At 44.1% G+C, this 15,205-nt stretch overlaps 1 protein-coding gene across 2 annotated transcripts in view; it reads left to right on the forward strand.

Annotated features, from left to right (window-relative positions):
- Positions 1 to 15,205, forward strand: part of FAM13C (family with sequence similarity 13 member C) — a 127,070-nt gene that overhangs the window by 75,793 nt on the left and 36,072 nt on the right. For both annotated transcript variants that reach the window (XM_081104472.1, XM_081104471.1), the window contains one exon: positions 12,116 to 12,200. In XM_081104472.1, coding sequence (XP_080960598.1) covers positions 12,116 to 12,200 — 85 coding nt within the window. The remainder of the gene's footprint in view (positions 1 to 12,115; positions 12,201 to 15,205) is intronic.

Below are 15,205 nucleotides of genomic sequence, written 5' to 3' on the forward strand. Positions count from 1 at the left end.
AACATTTTTTTTTTTATCATGGTTCTTATTCTATGAAGGGGACATCTGTTTTTATTTAGGTGACTATGAAAGATATTATTTACCTAACATCAATATGAAAAATTTATTTTCCTTCACATGCTACTGTTACCCTTATTTTTTGAAATATGCTGGTCAAAATAGCTCAACATTAGCCTTAACATTAAAAATACCTTCTTCTTTAAAGTTTATGAAGAATCCTTTAAAATTTAATTTTATTTAAAGTAGACCAATTTACATATTTCTGGTGCCCCCTTTTGAGCCTATATGCATGTGTCTATGTGTGTCTCCATGTGAAGGATTTGATTGTCTTTTTATAACCAGGCATGGTTTTAGCATATATTTTGGCATCAGGCCATATCACATTTCAAGATGATACTTGCTGTTTGGTTCAAGAATATGTTTCTCCCTAAAAAAAATTTTTAATTTTTTTTTTTGAGGGGGAAAAAAAAAAGAAGGTCCAGCAAGAGCTTTTTTTAGTCCTTTGATAGTCCTGAGTATGCTGAAAGGCATTGTTTTTATAGAGTAGGCAGCTGTATTTTTCTATTGAAATGCAAACCCAGGCTATATGGTTGGGCCTTAGTTTAGGATTGATTGAGGATTCTTTTTTTCCCTGCTTCAGGGATTTTTTTTTCCTTGTGACTGAACGTGAAGTCACCCTGGCTTTAATAAATGACAGGATATTGTTGATTCACACAGCTGAAACGTTAGGATTGGAATAGGCTCCATGCATGGCTAGATCCAGGGATTAAAGATTTTTATAGATGCCATCTTGATTCTGCCTCCCTATATGGACTTTATCTTTAGGTCAACCTCTCTCTAGGGACACATTATTCTTACAGTTGGTAATTCCAGTGTGTATTAGTTTTCTATCACTGTGTAACAAATTACCAAAAAAGTTTAGAAGCTACAAACACCCATTTATCAGTTCACAGTAATATAGGTCATAAACTTGGGCAAACTCCATTGCAGTCTTTGTTCAAGGTCGCACAAGACTGAAATTAAGGCATTGGCTGCAATGGACTGTTATCTGGAGGTTTGGGAGAAGAATCCATGTCCAAGCCCGTTCAGGTTGTTGCCTGAATGTATTTCCTTGAAGTTGTAGGAGTGTGATCCCCATTTCCTTGTTGGTCGTCAGCTGGAGGCATCTCTCAGCTTCTAGGTTGCCCGTATTCTTCCTCACATGGATCCTTCCTCCTTTGGGCCAGCAACACTAAATCCTTCAGTGCGCTGAATCTCTCAGATGATATCTAGTTTCCAACAACTGAAAGGAACTCTCTGCTTTTAAAGGGTTTACCTGATTGGGTCAGGCCCACCCAAATTATCTCTGTATCCTTGGTCAATTGAGTTAAAACTTCAATTATATTTGCAAAATCCCTTCATGGCAGCACCTACTAATGTTTGATTGAATACCTGGGTATAGGTATCTTGGGGAATATCTTTAGGATTCTGCCTACTCTACAGTGGAAGTCCTTCTTTTTAAGCTTTGAAAAGTTCCATAGGTAAGTCTCATTTTCCTGGCTTGGGGAGTGTAGCCCTTTTTTGACCCAGTCACCATGACCTTGGGGTTTGGCTAGATTGGCTAGACATAGACCACACTTCCCATTTTGGTTCTGGGAGTGCTGTTATCAGAAGGTGGATGAATGAATGCTGGGCTGCATAATACTGGTCTCTGGAAACAAAATATCCAAGGTAATTTTCCTGTCTGCTGGACCACTGTAGGATGCCATTTGGCATTTTTTCTGGTGTGGTTTTCTGAGCTGAGATAATGTCACCTACTTCCCTACTACTATTTCTTACTCAGCTGGAAGCTGAAATGGTGTCCTATGACTCATTTAGTTTAAGCCAAGTTTTCTTGTCACTGTTCGTGAGGACATCCCTTGGCCAATATGGTGATGGTGTGAACCCTAGTTTTAATTTCCAATTGAATGAACTGCACAGCAAAGAAACTCTGAGCTGTTTCCAGGCCTGGTTTATTCTGGCCCATCATTCAGAGGCAACTATCCAGTCTGGCTTCTTGTTTCCAGGGGAGTCAGGTCTGTAGACCTCATTGTCTACAGAATCCTTAGAGTGGTATTGGCAGAAAAGGCGCAAGCCATGTCAGCAGCTGCCCATATTTTTCCTTGTCTGAGAATTAACTTGGAGAAACTTGAGAGGTGTTGGGCTGGACAGAGAAGTTGTGGCAAGACTTAACCAACGCTGACCCACCTGTGTTTGCCTTTGCCTACCAGCCTTCCCCGGGTCCCACACTCCACTGTAGCTTTGTCCTGTTGGCCTCTGCTCTTTCTTATATGGCATCTCATTTCTTTTCCTTGTCTCTCACTCTGTCAGTTAATCTTCTTCACCCTATTCTTTTAATCTTCTTCACACTACTAATTTCCTGCCCCCCTCATGGAAGGCTGGAAGCAGCTGTATCTAGTTCAGTGGCTCCCAGGAGTCAGCCTGTGTTGTAGTTAAAGGAGAAAAGAACCATGTAGTGAGTTTTCCATGAAGCTAATGTCTACTAAAAATTCTTTAATTTAGAGAATGTTCTTTAAAGTGTCATTGTGTAATTAAATGGGGTTTTTTTGTTTTGTTTATTTTCCCACATGTTGTCACTTGGCAAAATAGGAAGCTGACAGCTTATGTAATATACTAGAGGCCCAATGCACGAAGATTCGTGCAAGAATGGGCCTTCCTTTCCCTGGCTGCCAGCACTGCCTTCACTCCTGCCAGAGCCGCCTTCCCGCCTTCCCACGCTGCCCAGAGGCCCAGAGCGGCTGGGGCAGTGTAGAACGCCTGCGTCGTCGCTGTGGCGACGATGTGTGCGTCCCCCCCCCCCCCGGCCTGGCGCCTGCATATGCAAATTAATTACCATCTTTGTTGGGTTAATTTGCATACTCCTGCTTGGCTGGTGGGCATCGCGAAGGTACGGTCAATTTGCAGATTTCTCTTTTATTAGTGTAGATTAGAGGCCCAGTGCACAAAATTCGTACACTTGCGGGGGGGGGGGGGCGGGTACCTCAGTCTGGCCTGTGCCCTCTGGCAGTCTGGCCCTCAGGGGATGTCCAACTGACAGCTTAGGCCTGCATCCCCTTAGCACTGCCATGGGAGCAGGAGAGGCTCCTGCCACCACCATTGCACTCGCCAGCCATGAGCCCAGCTTCTGGCTGAGTGGCGCTCCCCCTGTGGGAGTGCACTGACCACCAGGGGGCAGATCCTGCATTGAGTGGGATCGGGTCGAAACCAACTGACTCTCTGACATCCCCCGAGGTGTCCTGGATTGTGAGGGGGCGCAGGCCAGGCCGAGGGACCCCACCAGTGCACGATTGGGGCCGGAGAGGGTCGCAGAAGTTTGGCCAGCTGAGGAAGGACCATGGGAGGGCTCCAGGGCATGCCCGGCCTATCTCATTCAGTCCTGACCGGCCGGACCCCAGCAGCAAGCTAACCTACTGGTCAGAGCATCTGCCCCCTGGTGGTCAGTGCACATGATAGCGAGTGGTTTAGTGGCCTTAGCATATCATTAGCATATTATTCTTTGATTGGTTGAGTGGACAACTGCACACTTAGCATTTTAGGCTTTTATTATATAGGATTCTGCACCCCCAACCCCTGCCAGCTTTTAAAAAATATTTCTGCCAGTCATAAGACCAAAATTTTGCCTGAAAACTGATTTTTTAAATATTTTTTCTTTCAACATTATTTACTGAGAAGCAACTGTGTATCCAACTCCAGGTTTGGTGCTGGGGTGGGGTGTGTGGGGACTGCAATAGAAGAATTAAATTTATCATCCTGCTTTTCAGGGATTTATAGTGAGTGACACACATTAGCTCTCATCCCAGAGCCTGGCCTTGCTCGTGTTGGTATCTCTTACCCTTTTCAGGACACTGTTGGTTTTCTTAGAGCTGTAACACTCAGATTTTAAGGCAAGCAAAAGCTTAATTTTCTTTCTAACAAAAATACTAGTATTTGAGAGAATGGCTAATGCTTTCCAGTGTGACCTGCCATCTTTAAAGGCATAGGTAGGTACTTTATTTCATTTTCCAGTGGGATGGTTATTAATTTCTAATATCCATTCAATTTTAGAACTTAAAGTAGTCTCATGAGAGGAAAAAAGGGCCTACATGCCAGCATACTTGGATGGTTTTCCCCAAATCAATCCAAAATGAGCCAATGGTAGAGTTGGGATTAAAAGCCCCAGTGGACCCTCTAATGTACCAACATTTTATTAAATGTAGTTTTCAAGCAGAATAATAGGGCTAAAAAAATTGGAACTTAAGTAGCTACAAATAATAATTATATGCGCTACAACACAGACTAGATTAGTGCACTTAGCCTGTAGGATATAATTGATGTTCTGGAAAAAAATGGTTTGTTAGGGGTTTGTCCATCTTACTACCTATGCTTTTGGATAGTTTAAGTACTAAAACTGCAAAGAGAAACAATTAAAGCCCATTCTATGAGTTGAATGGGACACATTCTACTCTTAGAAAATCAAGGTCTTCTCTAGAAACAGTCCTGAATTAAATATTTTTTAGTTCACAAAACTATTATTTTCTCTCAAACATCCTGCTTTTGTTGTTTATTTAATAAAGCAAACTGACTGAGGATATCACGATGAAGTCGAGCTAAGCATAGGAATCCCGCTTCCCAGGTTGAAATAATTTGGTTTTGGTTATAGTGTGTGGTGGTATTGCTTTTGTGTAAGTGCTGCTAGCACTACATTAGGACTTGGGTCTTCTTGTCAACAGAGGCTACTTGAAGTGATAGCTGGTTCTTTTACATTGAGTTTCTCCTTTGGGTATTACAGAACCATCCCACACAGAGGAAACTGGGATGGGCTGAGCCAGGTATGTCATCCTTCAGTTAGAATTGGCTGCAAAGCATGCTGGGACATATGCAACTCCAGCGCCTAAGGAGAGATTGAGGCAGGAGGCAAATGAGGATGTCAGAAAGCTGAGGGTCAGGGAAAAGCTATTTGTGCTGCAAGGCCAAGGGTGAACCTGAGCAGGGGTGGTGAAGGATTGAAGAAAAAACAGATAAGAGAATACAGCTGGGGCTCATCTCTCATGCCTGGATGAGGACACAAAAACCCAGCCTTCAAGTCAATGCTTTATTTTATAGTCTGACTTATAGGCCTGGTGCATGACATTCATGCATTGGTGGGTGTGGGGCTCCCTCAGCCCGACCTGCACCCTCTCCAATCTGGGAGCCCTCAGGGGAGCCCTCTCCAATCTGGGAGTTTCTCTCTGTTTTTGTAATCATAAGAGCGAATTGTCTGAGACCCCAACTCAGTTTGGTTTGTTGCTCACAGAATAATAGAGGCATTGTTTTTTCTTTGCTTCATTGGTGGAGATTTCCTGGAAGTTTTAGGATATCTTCCCTTTAATTTTTTCTAGACACTCTGATTTTACTTATGTCTCTCACCTTTGTTTTCCCTCCATCCCCCACTGCAACAGTAACTTGCTCCAGGCTCACTTTGCTCTAGTGTCTAGGAGATCCGTCTGCCACCAGAACTACGATTCCCAGCATTCCTGGTGCTCCCTGAGCTCTGGGCTTCTGCTCCCGGTCCTGGGGCTGCCACCAGAACTACTGTTCCCAGAATTCCTGGTGCTCCCCATGATCTTGGTTTTCCCTTCCTGCTCTGTCTCTGTCCCATGGCCTCCCACTCTGCCAAGTCCTCCAAGCCACCAGCTCTCCCTCTATGCTCTTTGTCTGGTGGCTTAGGGAGCCAATTTCCCCAAGCCTCTCCACTCTCCACCAGCTCTCCCACTTTGCTCTCCGCCCTGCACCTGTGTATGCAAATTAACCCTCACTTTTTATTGGGTTAATTTGCATACTCCTGATTGGCTGGTAAGCATAGTGGAGGGATGGTCAATTTACATGTTTCTCTTTTATTATATAGGATTAAAACAAGGGTAGATTAACATGTATACAAATGTTATTTTTTCACAACACTTGCTGCACCTCCCTCAGCCCATTAACTACTTAGGAAGGAATTAGGGAGGGCTACAAGGTCAGGCTTAATTATGCTAGGAGAGCTCTGACCTCCAGGCTGGGACTTGTTTGTGGCCCTGCCACAGGTCAGCCCTAGGCTAGACCCTAGAGCAGGGGTGGGCAAACTTTTTGACTCGAGGGCCACAATGGGTTCTTAAACTGGACCGGAGGGCCGGAACAAAAGCATGGATGGAGTGTTTGGGTGAACTAATATAAATTCAAAGTAAACATCATTACATAAAAGGGTATGGTCTTTTTTTTTTTTTTTTTTTTAGTGTTACTCATTTCAAACAGGCTGGATCTGGCCCACGGGCCGTAGTTTGCCCACGGCTGCCCTAGAGCCACTCTCTCACTATTGTCCCTGGGAAAGGTGGGGAGCTAAGCAGTCAAGCAAGGCAATATTTCGAGTGGGTCAAGGCCCTAGGGATTAGCGAAATATTTCTCAAAAGTGCAGACCTTGGACTTCCTGCACCTAAATGACCCTGCCCCAAACCACAGAATCCAAGTCTCTGGGGTGATTCCTGGCTGGGAGTGCACATCTTTAACAAACTCCCCAGTGATTTATAAGTTTTTAAATTCCCAAACCACGGCAGCAGGGGTCTTGAATTTGGATATTCAGAAGAGCCTCCCAAGTACTGTACTGCCTAAAGGGTCCAGGAAAACAAACGGATACACAGTGGCAGTCTCTTTAATTGGTTGCCTCCTGTCCTACTCATTGTGCTGGGTCCAGCAGTGCACAATGGAGGCATGGTTCCAGCCCTTCTGGAGCTGGAAAGAGCCAATAAACAAGTAGGCAAATAAAAGTGACGTATTATAGTGAACATTAGGAAGGAAATAAACAAGGCAGCAACAAAGAAATTGGGGGCCCTGTTTAGATAAGGTAATCAGAACTGGCTCTAGAATTTGATGGAAATTTGACTGTGAAGCAATGACAGCTGAATTGGTCTTGGGGAGGTTGGGGCAGGGAGGAGGTTGAAAGGAAGGGTGTGTGTGTGTGTGTGTGTGTGTGTGTGTGTGTGTGTGTGTTAGGGGAATATGCACAGAAAACATAAAAACTCGGGGAAGAAAAGTGGTACATAGACACGGAGATATTCAGAGACCACGTTGTATTCCCAAATTTGAGCAGATTCCCAATTTGAGTTTGCTTCCTATCACCATAGAGAATCTGTATACAGTTCTTGGATAGATAAAGGGATGGGAGAGGGCCACTAACCTCTTCATAGAAATGAGAAGTTGACCCTGCTCTGCAACTGGTGAATTGCAGACCAGGGCACCCAAAAATAGCATTTAACCATCAGCCTGTGTGGGTGTTCTCCATTTCAACCCAATTAAAGCGGGACCTGGTAATTGTAGAGGAGAGAAAATGAGTGGAGTATTTTCTAAAACAAGCAGCATATTTTCCATTATGTAAAAGGGAAAAAGTAGCTTTTAGAAAACCACACCTAGGTTATATGGACTGCTCTCTGGCTTCTTTCGTAACCAGATGGGAGCATTGGGGAAGCAGAGATACTTGTTGCTCTTGAGACTAGGCTCCATCAACCTTTGCTCAATTTCCCTGCAGATCCTAGAAACCCATTCAGAGAGACATTGCCACTCAATCTGGAAAAGCAGTAGCAGGGTGGCCCCCAGGGATGGGCTGGCGATAGCCTCACAGGGAGTGGAGGTCCTAGGAAGAGAAGGGCTAGAATGAGGTAGCATTAGGACCACAGGGATTCACTGCCCTTTGTTTTTCTGTAGGGGGAAACCATATTCGTGCATGAAAAGTAGCTAAGTCAGGCTTGATCTTGGAGCTGCTTACTTGCCTTTCCCTGGGTTTATTGTTTCTTTCCTGCATAGCCTTATGACACTAATAACTGTGCTTATCATTTGATTCATTTGCCTGTAATATTAACTGTCTCCCCACTAGACTGTAAGTCCCACAGGGAAGGGGCTGACATCAGTTTCATACTCCACAGCCTAGTGCAGCTCTCTGTATTTTGGAAGCTGCCAGAGCCAGGGAGCGGTGTACTGGTATGACATCTGCAGGGGGCATGGCCCTTGCCTGCATGGTACACACTGCCCATGGGCCTTCTCACCGGTGGCTCTTTGTGGTTCAGCTCTGATGGCATGACTTCCTCACCCACTAGCAGGACATGTATGTGACAGTGGCATGGATTGCTCATAGGATTGCCCCCGTCCTGGGATATCCCTTTATGACCCCATCCCACACAGAGTGTTCGAGTCCCCACCCTCTGTGTGCTGAGAAACATCAGGTTGTTCTTAGCTCATAGGTCATAGGTGTGGTGAAGGAGATCATCAGTAACAGGTGGTCTGCAGAGTTTCTTTCATTCTGCCATCCTGTCCTCACTTTACCACAGTTAATGTTTAGCCTTCTATGTGGAGCCTTATCCCTCGAGACCCTCATCTTCTCTCTCCTGTTCTAGTTAACTTTTTTTCCCCTTCCCCATTCTTTTAAGCTTACTCCTATTTAGTATCTCAGAGGAATAAACCAGCTACGTAAACATCTCCTTTGAAGCTTAGAGTCTCATTTCTGCTTCCATATGAGTACAGGGGGTGGGGGTGGGGAAGGAAGATGGGTGAGAACAGCCCATTACTACTTTTAGCCATCATGGGGTCTCCACATTATTTCTCACGCTCTGTGGGAGTTTAGAATCTTCTGAATGTGAGCTGCCATACTGCTATGCCGTGAATTACTTGCTGTTTGTGTTGCATGAATAGTTGGTTCAGTTCCACAAACACTGCCTAAGCACTGATTCTGTGCCAGATCTTCAGGATAGGTGCACATCTGTCTTTCTCTGCTTTAAAGCTGGAAGGATATTTAGAAGTCACCTAGTCTTGGCTCCTTACTAGACAGATGCAGAAAGTGAGGCCCTGGGAGGTAAAGGGATGAGTCAAGGCCTTAGAGTTGGAGCAGAGTTTGGCTCTGCCCAGCACTTCTGGGGTTTGGAGATATGTATAATAACCACCGTGTCCAGTCCTTGAGAGTTTGCCACACGCTGGTGTTGTGCAAAGTGTTCTCCATGCTTGCCTTCATTTAATTCTTAGAGCAGGTGCTGTTGTCACTATTGTTATTACATCTTTTTACAGATGAAGAAATAAGGCTTAGAATAACCAAGGTGCTTGCCCACAGTCAGATGCATAGTATGTAGGAGAACTGACAGGGCCTCTGGCTCTGTGTGAAGGTCATGTCCTCGTCTGCTTTGTATACAGGAGCAACTGGAGCTTATGAGAGGCGGCTCAGTTGGCTCAGTTTGTTCCACATCCTCCTTCTGATTGTAGGGAGGGACTGGCCTTTCTCCTTTCTTTCTTTCTTCCCTTCTTTTTTTCACACACACACACACACACACACACACACACACACACACACCATTTTAACTTTTTAAAATATGATTTTATTGATTTCAGAGAGAGAAAGGGAGAGAAAGATATAAACATCATTAATGAGAGAGAATCATCTATTGGCTGCCTCCTGCATGCCCCCTGCTAAGGATCCAGCCCACAACTTGGGCATGTGCTCCAACTGGGAATCGAACTATGACCTGGTTCATAGGCTGATGCTCAACTACTGAGCCACACCCATCAGCCCATTTTAACCATATAGTTCAGTGGTCTTAGGTAATTCACCTTGTTGTGTACCCATCACCACCATCTATCTCCAGAATTTTATTCATCTTTCCAATCTGAAACTGTATGCTACCTCCTCATTGTGTCCTAATATGGTCTTTCTTCTGTGCCTGTGCTTTCCTGGTGTGTGTGTGTGTGTCTCTCTCTCTCCCTCCCTCTCTCTCTCTCTTTCTCTCTCCTCCCCCCCAAACTCTCCAACAAGAACCCCAGTCATATTGAACCCTTAGGACCTCATTTTACCTTATTTCCCTCTTTAAAGGCCCCATCTACAAATGCAGTCACTTGGGGGTTAGAGCTTCAGCATATGAACTTAGGAGAGACATAACTCAGTCTATAATATATCTCTTGGCTATTGTGAATAATGTTGCTATAAATAGGGGTGTACACATGTCTGTTTGAGTCTCTGCTTTTAATACTTTTTGGGTATATAGCCAGCAGTGGAATTGCTGGATCATGTAATAATTCTATTTTTAATTTTTTGAGGAACCACTATACTGTGTGGTTGTTTTTTTTTTTCTGTACCAGCTACACCATTTTACATTCTCAGGGCATTATTTCTTAATTTTCTGAATAGTTTTGCTCTGTTTTTATAGGTCACTCTGATATCCAAGGTCCTCCAGTAGGGAGCTAGCTAGCCTGGAACTGATTTTGTTTTGTTTTTGCCTCCCAGATGTTTGGTTACTAAATCTTTCCAGAAACTTGGTGCCCTTGCTCCTGCTGTATGTCCTGTCAGCAACCTTGGGCTCTTGCTTCCATACTTAGCTGTTGGGAAAACATCCCAGAAAGGAGGGGGAAGCAGTGAAAAATGGCCTGGTCTCAGTTAGATGCTTCATCCGAGCTGTGGGCCTTCAGGCAGCAGCCCCTGAGCACAGAGAGGGTTTGTGCCAGGTCTCGCCCCATCTCTGAGCAGGCAGAGAGGGGACCCTGAGCTTGCTTAGGTACCTGCCACCTTCAAAATGGCCAAGAGACATTAGATTTAAGATGTTCCTCAGTAAGCAGCTTTAACACTGCTGTAGGTTCATATTGACTCACAGTAATAGAAGGAATTGGGGTATGTGTGTGGGGGAAGTGGGTGTTGTATGGAGGGGAGGGAGTGTGAAGAGATGTTGGAGGTAGGTCTTTATGTGGTGCAAAATATGAAGGTGTGTTTGGGGGGAAAGGATGTGTGTGTGAAATAGGGTGTGAGAGTGGAGGTTAGGGATGAGGGTGTGTGGTAGGTAGTGTGTATGTGTGTGGAATAGGGGATAGAAGGGATGACTGTGAGAAGGAATGAGTATGTATGTGGAGTGGATGTGAGGTATTTGGGGGTTAGAATATTTGTGTTGAGTAGGCAGATGGAGGTAAAGGTATGTATAGGCTGGGGATGGGTATGTGTAGGAATAGGGTATGGAGGTGAGGCAGATGTGAGGGTGTGTGGGAAATAGGATATGTGGATGGTGGGGTGCGAGTCAGAGTGTGTGTGTGTGTGTGTGTGTGTGTGTGTGTGTGTGTGTGTGTGTGTGTTGGGGGGTTATAGTAAAGAAAGGACCAGTGGCTCCACTCCAGGTAGCTGCTCCTGCCAGGAGCCTGGTGGGTGGAGGAGCTGTTGAGGCCTGCAGAGCTTCCCAGCTGCGGGGGAGTAGTGCCTTGCTAGGGACTCAGGCGTGACTCACTTTCACCTGGTTGGAATTAATTTGCTGGGCATCTGCATCATGGCAGGATATGTGCGTCAGTCTCTATGACTTTGTTCTTTTTAAGAACCATGGGAGAGCTTGTGCTGGGAGCTATGAAAGATAAATTGCTTCTCCTTGGCCCACACTAAATGACTAAGATAATTTTCCTCACTCCACCTATTCTGTTCTTGATCAAAGGCCACTGCAAACATTCCATGTGAGAGAAGTAACTTCAGAAAACACACACACACACTCACAAGCACACGACTCCCACATACAAATGTAGATAAGGAAGCCCCAAAGCAGCTCCCAGATGCCAGGTGGCCTCTGCAGCAGTAACTCTTCGTGCACTGCGGTCTGCTGCAGTCTGCAGTGTAGGGATGCTGGCTTTTGTGAATGGTAGCCTGGGAGGGGCCAATGTCATCTGCTCCTGATGTCAGCACAATGAATGAAACACTTGCAGAACATAAAGCCTCCAGCACCCGGGAAGCAGACACCTTCTCAGATTGGCTCTCTGGCTGCAGCGTCTCTTGCTGACGAAATCACTAGTCCCATGTGTCCCTGATAACCCACGTACATTAGGTTTTAAATGAGGCAGAAACTGAGGCTGCATGAGGACTAATGCACAGCTGATCCTGGCACAACCACCTCAGCCTGAAGCAGCTGTGCCCACAACCCTCGTCCTGGCACGCTCTGGAAAAAGCTGTTTGCAAGAGCTGCAGACCCACTGTTGTGCGTTAGCCATCTACTTAGCTAGCCCGATGTTCTGCTTTTGCTGGCAGAATTCCTTGCTGAAGCTCCAAGCCCTCGAAACTGATCTGTGCTCTGCATTTTTGACAAACCAGGAAGAAGCTGTTCAGGTGCATGGAGTCAAGGACCCAGCCCCAGCGTCCACCCAGAGTGTGCCTGCTGAAGGGGCAGATGCTGCAGGTAAGAGGCTGGGCGGGGGGAGGTCCTCATTTGTACTCTCAGGATAGTTTAGCTTTCGCTGCTTCATCCTAAACCCCTGTGGGAAAGGGTGTCTGGTGCAACATGAAAGCTGAAGAGGTGCTTGAGTTACCCCCAGGGGAGCTGAGGGGGAGCAAGAGGAATTAAGATGTGTGCTGACATAGAACCTTCTCTTCAGCTGGGGGCCAAGAGTCAGACTTACATAAATTGGGGGGGGGGCGTGTCAGGGAAAAAACACCCATCACAACTTCTAGACTTCATTTTCCTTTGTGGTATCCTGTGGCAAACAAGTCCTTATTTTGTATTGCTGGACTTAGATAATCTTGCTTGCAACTCCTGAGTTTTGAGACTCATGACATTTTTGAGGTGTTGAGGGATGGGGGAATTTCAACATTGCTGCTTCCTTTCTTCTATATTGCTCGTAAGATGGTCCGTCAATACAGGGAAAGTGGAGGAGAGTGATACACTCATTCTGGTCCCATATTGTCTTGTTCTGTCTCATTTCTTTAGCATTAATTTCTGTGTTGAGAAGTCTCAACGTTGGATCTTATTTGTCTGTTAGTTCCTCTAGTTTTAATCTAGGGGATGGCAGGGTGGCTAACAAGCAGGAGACAAATTAATACTCCCAGGAAGATGTAGGAGAGAAACACTAACTTATATGAGTAGAAATGAGAGCACAAATGGGTCAGGTTTGCAGAGTGGTGTCTGGATTGATGGTAGAAGTAGGTGAGCTTGCTTCATGAGATGACCCCTATCTCCAGGAATTGAAGGGAGAGATTTACAAAGTGATCTATTTTAGAACCATTACTGATAATACATTCAAGACATTACTGTTTAAAACAGGCCCACGTGGTATAAACAGGCAAAATACTCTTCTCCAGTTTTGGAATGTTTATTAGTAACAGTGGTTAATAGCTATTGATTGGTAGCTACTATTATTACTGAAGATTTTCTATGATCCAGGCACTGGTCTGAGCATTTTATATCTATTATGTTAAATTCTTAAACTGACCCATGAAATAAAACTACTCAGTATAATAAGGACACTGAGGCCTGGGAGAATCCTGCCAGCAAGTAGTGTTTTCCCCACGGGTGCAGGTGGTCAGCTGGCTGTCCTTGTTGCCTAGTGAGGCTCCCCTGCTCTGTTGGCCATTGTGTTTGGATAAGATGCAAATAAAATTGGGCAGGAGCCAGTGTCAATCCAGTCAGGGATTTTATTCAGATTGTTAGACAATGCCCTTCTTCTTTCACCAACCCCAACAAACAGCATTCAAAACTGTAGAGAAGACTCAAGCCAAATACAGATTAACTTTTGAGTTACCTGATGATGTTTTGTATTGTACACAAGTGTCTGGGAAAGAGTGTTTAATAAGATACGGATATATGTATTTTTAATTTTTATTGTTGAGAGTATTATGGATGCCCCCTTCCCTCCATTATATGTGTATTTTTAATCATGAGTTTTGTGTGTGTATAGGTGTGTTATTTTTTCAAAAGTTCAAGAATACTAGTAGTTTTGCATTTTCTCATTCTAGATGAACTGGATTTTGAACAAGCTTATTAGCACTCCTTGTCAAAGGGGAATACATACTGAATTTACATCAGAATTGCTCATACAAAGGACCTGTCAATATATTCCATGTTAAGTGTAAAATTGCAGAAATGGGCAGAGGGCTCCTCACAGATGAGGCTTGTGGGTTGGATGTTGGATTTTCCAAAATGTAGGTTAATCCGAGAAATCTGAGTCCTTCTAAGAGAGTCTATGAAAAAGATTTCCTCTCCCCCTCTCCCCCTCCCTCTTTCCCTCCTTCCCTCTTTCCCTCCTTCCCTCCTTCCCTCTCTCCATGTGCAGTGGGCAGCAGCATGGGTTTTTCAAAGATCAGACCCATCCTGATGTTTCTCATCTTTGTTAAGCTTATGCATAAGGAGTCTCCATGAACTAACTGCATGGAAGTTGATGTGGGGAAAGTGAAGAAACTCCATCCCCTGTATTGGACCTTGCAATACTTTGACACATTGTTTTTCTCTAATTTTAAAGTGAAGCCCTTTGATATAAAATGAGTGACAGGTGTTTGGAAGAGACTTTCAAGTTATGGGGTGGTTTGGTCTTTTTTGGTTTCCAAGACGCACAGGAAGGCCATACATTTTATAATCCTTTTTTCAAAAGGAAAAAAATTTTTCCCATAGTAGATCAGTTCTTAATTTGGGGCCTGTGAATGGATAGCTAGAGTGATCTTTGAAACTTTAGTTGTTTGTATGTGTATATAAATTCCTGATTGAGAGTGTGATTGCATAAAATTAGCACAGATAGCCATAAGTCTATAAAAGATTATAGTCACTTAAAATTTTATCTAAAAGTCTAGCATCTAGCCCTGAGATTTACATGCATATGAATATTCAAGTAATAATTGTTAATATCAATAATTAGTGACAGAGACAAAATCCAAGTGATATTTACAGGAATTCCTTGCTATAAATATACTATTAATTAACCATTAAAAACAAACATTCATAAATATAAATTGATGTTACTTAAGTAGATTTCAAACTTACTTTAGAATTAATTAGGGCATGATTTAAGTAAAACTTAACCTTTGAAGTAGGCATCTGAAATGATGGTCTGAGCAAAGTATAGTAGTCTCTATATCTTGAGATCAAAATATTGACTTTTAATTGGATTTATAGGTTGCAAAGGTCAGTCCCCCTTAGTAAATTATCTGAAATGCTCCCTGTTCTAGAAATCCAACTAAACACAACACTTGCAGTCAGAGCACAGTCCTCGCAGCCTTGGGAGGCACTGGGTTCTGGATAGTGTGCCTGAACCTTCCTGCACATCATGATGACTGGGAGGTTTTTCAAACATGGGTCCTCAGTCCTCATCCCTGACAGGCTTGGACTCTTTACAGTTCATAAACTTACTCCCTAATATTGGGAACCACTATTCAAGTGACAGTATTTTGAATTTTGAGAGAGAAGGGCAGGTTCTC

Source organism: Myotis nattereri, assembly GCF_964212035.1.
Source record: "Myotis nattereri genome assembly, chromosome: 13".
NCBI lineage: Eukaryota > Metazoa > Chordata > Mammalia > Chiroptera > Vespertilionidae > Myotis > Myotis nattereri.